At 41.2% G+C, this 4916-nt stretch overlaps 1 protein-coding gene across 1 annotated transcript; it reads right to left on the reverse strand.

The window, feature by feature from the left end:
• Window positions 1–372: 372 nt before the first annotated feature.
• Window positions 373–3524, reverse strand: LOC101296251 (trihelix transcription factor GT-2-like). The gene is made up of 2 exons (XM_004290472.1): window positions 3136–3524; window positions 373–2427 (listed from the first exon to the last, which is right to left on the reverse strand). The coding sequence occupies exons 1-2, from the start codon at window positions 3435–3437 to the stop codon at window positions 810–812; spliced, it is 1920 nt and encodes a 639-aa protein (XP_004290520.1). The 5' UTR covers window positions 3438–3524; the 3' UTR covers window positions 373–809.
• Between the last annotated feature and the right edge of the window lie 1392 nt (window positions 3525–4916).

The following is a 4916-nucleotide window of genomic DNA, read 5'->3' on the forward strand; positions in this document are numbered from 1 at the left end:
CACTGCCATTTAAACGACATGTACCACAGACACAGTAAATTGTAAGGCTCCCCCAGAATTTGTAAGGCTCCTCACAATTCACAAAAGAAGGATCAAGATTCCCTTTGGTAGTCCCTACCCTATGCATGTCTTAAGGGCTGTCCTTCACTCCATGTGCCCCCCCCCCCCGTTGGTACTGTGTGCATTCCAGATAGGTCCCTATTTCCAAAGGACACTCTACCTAATTGTCCCCTCATTTTAAGCTCTCTCTTCTGCGCTACATACGTAATACGGAGCCCTAGTTCTAACAGAGCTCCATTTTCTCCAACTCTGATGACTTGTGTGGTCAACGTAACACACCATTTTGGAAAATCTGGAGAATAAGAAGAAAATGAGGCAAAACAAAGACTAACAAATTTACATCCCCAATAATATTCCATGAACAAAACTAAGCAGAAGCAGAAACTATTACAAAGTGACTTGTTTATTTTTTGAACAAGCTGAAATGAACACCTCTCTAGATTTCTTTCTCATGGCTATATATAGCTAGCTCATTTATCATTGTAGAAAAATAAATAAATAAATTGTAAATTGACATTATATAATTTTACTGACTATATGATCATCGCTGACCACTCTTTTCCTTCCTTTCGATCCCCACCATGTGTGTTTCTGTGTTTTCTTTCTTGCCACTTCTGTGTGTATTTTCATTCTAATTTACTCCACCACCCACTTACCCGATCCGGTAGCCCTGCAAATTGCAAAATCTGACCCGCATTGAAATTTGAAACAAACTTTCTTAATTTCTTTGCCCTTTTTTCACGACTCACTCACTCAGCTGTTGCTGATGCTCCCACTGAAACTGAAGCTCCTTTGTTTGCCACTATCTCATAGTTGCCCTCGTCTTCCTCATCGTCCTCGTCCTCGTCCTCGTCACCATCCCTCTCTTCTTCCTCATGGTTTTGATCCATTTCTGGTTCCACCCTCGGAGGTTGCCACTGCTGCTCCGGCCTCACCATCATCGGCGCCGCATTGTTCTCCGGCTTTGGTGAATTATTGTTGTCGTTATTATTATTATTATTCCCCATCTGATCAAAGTACTTGTTGTTCCTCTCTTTGTACAAACTGTCGAGGAGGTGGAAGTAAGGACACGTCTTGGAATCCTCGGGCCTCTTCTTGTTGCTCTCCTTCACCTTCTTGAAGTACTTGTTGATGTTCTCCCACTTCTCCTTGCACCTCTTCGCGCTCCGGTTGTACCCGAGCTTCTTCATCCCTGCCGATATCTCCTCCCAGAGAGGTCCCTTGGGGCCGTTCTCTTGGTACTTTGAGTCCAGACTTGTTCTTAGCTTGATGAGTGAATGTACCTCCACTCTCGGCCATCTCGATGAGCTCGGCGTAGTAGTAGCACTTACCATATTATTATTGTCGTTGTTACTCTCACCGTTTGCTCTCGGAGTAATCTCGAAACTCGTGATCGGCGCTTGTGTTATCTGCAGTGCTGGCGGTGGTGGTGTAGTCTGCTGCCGTTGCGGAGGAGGAGCTGGTTGCTGAGCTGGTGGTGGGTGTGGCTGCGGCGGATGTGACGTCACCAAATGGTTATTAGGAGTAATAGTGGGTGTGGCTTGGGGGTTATGCTGTTGTTCGGCTATTTTTTGCAAGAAGGACATGACGGCGGAGTCTTTGGCGGCGGCGATGGAGCGTTCTTGGGCGAGAATTTCACGTTCGCGGTTAATGCGGGCCATCTCCTGCATTCTCCAAGCTTCTTCTCTTGCCATTCGCTCGTGCTCGCGCTTCTCGATGGCTTCAAGGAACCTCTTCTGGAGATCCTCCTGCTTGTAGACAACCTGCTTCATCAGGGTCTCGAAGAAGTCCTTCCACTTCCTCTTCCTCTTGGCACGACCTTCCATTTCTTCGTCGGATGAGGTTGACGAAGATGTCGAATTCGACATGAGGTCGGTGGATGATATGCTCGGAAATGTAGAAGGCGGGACAAATGTAGTGGCCTGGTGATGCTGGTGGTGAGAAGTAGGGTTTTGTTGCGGCGGAGGCTGCGGCGGTGGTGTGAATGTTATAGGGTTTGTTGGAGGGAATAACGAGCTAGGGATTGTTGGTGTTGCAATGCCTTGGTGTGGTGCAGCTGATGGAACAGTATTAGTACTGTTAGTACTAGTACTATTGATGTGAGAAATTGTAGGAAGAGGAGGAGGGTTTGACACTGCCATTGCAATTGTGGGTTGCGGCCTTGGTTGATGAGTGGTAGTAGAGTTGGGCGTGGTCGGAGTAGGAGGTTGATTTTCAAGGGCTTGTAACTGATCGAAAAACCGATAGGTCTTGCCCTCGGATTTGCCAGTTCGGCCTTCTTTTGTTCTCCTGTGATACTTGTAGACGTTCTCGAATTTCTCCTTGCATTTCTTGGCGCTTCGATGAAAGCCAAGCTCTGCTAGCTTCCTGATGATAATAACAGTTTGAACAAATTAAATACAAGTTAAATCAACACCAATGTTAATTAGTTGTCGTTGTTTTTACCCTAACCAGGCCAGCTAGCTCCATATCCCCAGTTCAGCAACAAAACAAAGTCATGTACAAGCATTCACACACATAAAATACAGTATATACTATACTTGGAAAATTAGGATAAATTAATATGAGGTAGCAGTAATTTCATGAGATTTACATATCGATCAAGAAACACTAATTGAAGTTAAGACACGTTAATTATATCTGGAAATATTGTATGACTCAAGATTGGAAGAACTTATTCTGTGTGGTGATTCAACTGAATAAGAAAACCATGTTAATTGTGGAATTTATTCAGCTCAATATTCTATTTGAGTAATTGAAACCATAAGTCCATTTCTTGATAGTAATTCAAGACTGAATTACTGAAAGGGAACAAAAATGAAAAACTTGAATTATTATTACCAGCAGGAAGAAAATAATTACCAGAAAGAGTTAGCTGATGAGTGGAGGATTGAAAACAGATAGATCATAAGCAAACAAAACACAATGAAGAAGCAAACAATTTTGAAAATTCAGTTTCCCAGATCTCAACTTCTCAACCACATGAACCCAAAATTAACCAGCTGAAAGAAATCACCAGAAACAAAAAGAACAAGGATCGAAGCAAAAAAATTAGTGTTTATATCAGCTACTGACCTTGAAACTTCATCCCATAATGGACCTTTAACACTTGCATCACGAAACGCCACGTCCATATCAGACCGAATCTTCAAGAGAGCCAACGTTTCCTGGCGAGGCCATCGGTTGCCACCGAAGCTCCTATCACCAAAATCGTCACCGCCACCGCCACCGCCTCTGCTATAACTATTCTTCTCCTCTTCCCCCGAGTTCGAGCCGACCCCGCCATCACCGCCACCGCCCTCGTGAGCCCCGAAAGGCTTAACAGCCGTAGCGGTGGCGGTGGTGGCATCGGAGGAGCTCCCTAAGTCCCCCAGCATAGGGTACCCTCTCTCTCTATCTCTCTTTACTATAACAAAAGAATTACTCAGAGCTAGAGATGAAAGGAGAGCAATAAAAATAATATGACACACTCACAAACAGGGAGATGGTGAATTCTGTGAACGAGGGTTTTATGAAGAGGGGAGGAGAGGAGGGTGTAAGGTGAAGAAGTTATTAATTTATTTCGGTGGGATCTGCTTGTCGATCTCAAGGAACTTGTTTTCCCTTTTTTCTTTTATTACATATATAAATCTCAACTCTCTCTTTCTTTTCAGCTGTGGAATCTTTTTTTTTTTTTTTTTTTTTCTTTCTCTTGCTTCTGTAAGATAAACATTACAAAAAAATACGTAGTATTACAGACATATTTTAACAGCTGCGCAAGGAGACGATAATGATAATAAGTAGGTTTTTGTCTGTCCAGCTAAATTTAGTTAAAAGCCGGCCCCTGTAGGTCAGCTTTTTTATTTTCTTTTTCTCGGTTTTCATGGATCATTATTTTTTTTCTGTAATTTTCAATTTTTGATAATAATTTAGGTGGAAGATGAAGATGGAGATGGAGATGAAGTAAACCTGAGGCTGGAGCTTTACTTTTTTTAGGGGCTGGTTTTGGATTTCAGTGGCCGTTGGCCACGTACGTTTGGGATCAAATGAGAGGGTTGAAATGACTATTTTACTCCTAACGTGGCGCCCATTGACCTTTAATCATTGAAAGCTGATCTGACATTATAGTTTATTTGGATCAGTGCAATTACAGATCTGGGTTTGTTTATGTTAATTCATCAGAATATTTCCTATATTCGTGATGCATGTCACCATTTATACTTCCCAAACTGCCCCTTTTGCCACTCAAATTAACCTTCCAAACTCGATTGGTGTTCTTGTTCAGAAGTAGTAGGAAGTAATTAAGGGAATTGAGTGTTGGTTTTTTCTTTTTGCTTTTTAATCCAAAGTATAAATTATTAATTCTAGATAAACCTTAGTTATATACTCGCCGTATCATCTTGATAAAAAAAAAGAAAAAATTACCACATGCAACATGTGAGATGATAACTTAGTGTAGGATCGAGTACTACAAAAATTGTCCGAGGTGATGCAATATTTTAATAAGTAGTTCAAATAAATTCTCTAACTACACTTGAATTGTGATTGCTATACCGAAAATATATCAAACTTAGATAGCGTTTTCCTTTCTCTTTTATTTCTCTTTTATTTGCTTATGTGATTAATATTTTTCTTTTAACACACACAATTTTTGTTAAGATAATGAGATTGTCCACATAAGTAGTAGTACGTACGTAGGGAATGCTCTAGGGTTTCTTATGTATGTGATTTGGGTTCTTATGACTAACTATTATGGAGAGCCGTCTGTAATACGTATACTCTTCAGTAATTGACTAATTGTAATCTTGCCAAATGTAAACACTTCTGATCATTAAAACTTAGTAGGTTATTTAAAGAAAGTTTTCCATTTAGATAAG

The sequence above is a fragment of the Fragaria vesca genome, linkage group LG2 (assembly GCF_000184155.1).
Source record: "Fragaria vesca subsp. vesca linkage group LG2, FraVesHawaii_1.0, whole genome shotgun sequence".
Lineage (NCBI taxonomy): Eukaryota > Viridiplantae > Streptophyta > Magnoliopsida > Rosales > Rosaceae > Fragaria > Fragaria vesca.

What these genes read in the sequence shown, in the direction of transcription:
- LOC101296251 (XM_004290472.1), bottom strand. Translation starts at nt 3,437, where the DNA reads ATGCTGGGGGACTTAGGGAGCTCCTCCGATGCCACCACCGCCACCGCT. An exon ending in TTATGGGATGAAGTTTCAAG is followed by an intron (nt 2,428 to 3,135) that starts GTCAGTAGCTGA and finishes TATTATCATCAG; the next exon opens with GAAGCTAGCAGAGCTTGGCT.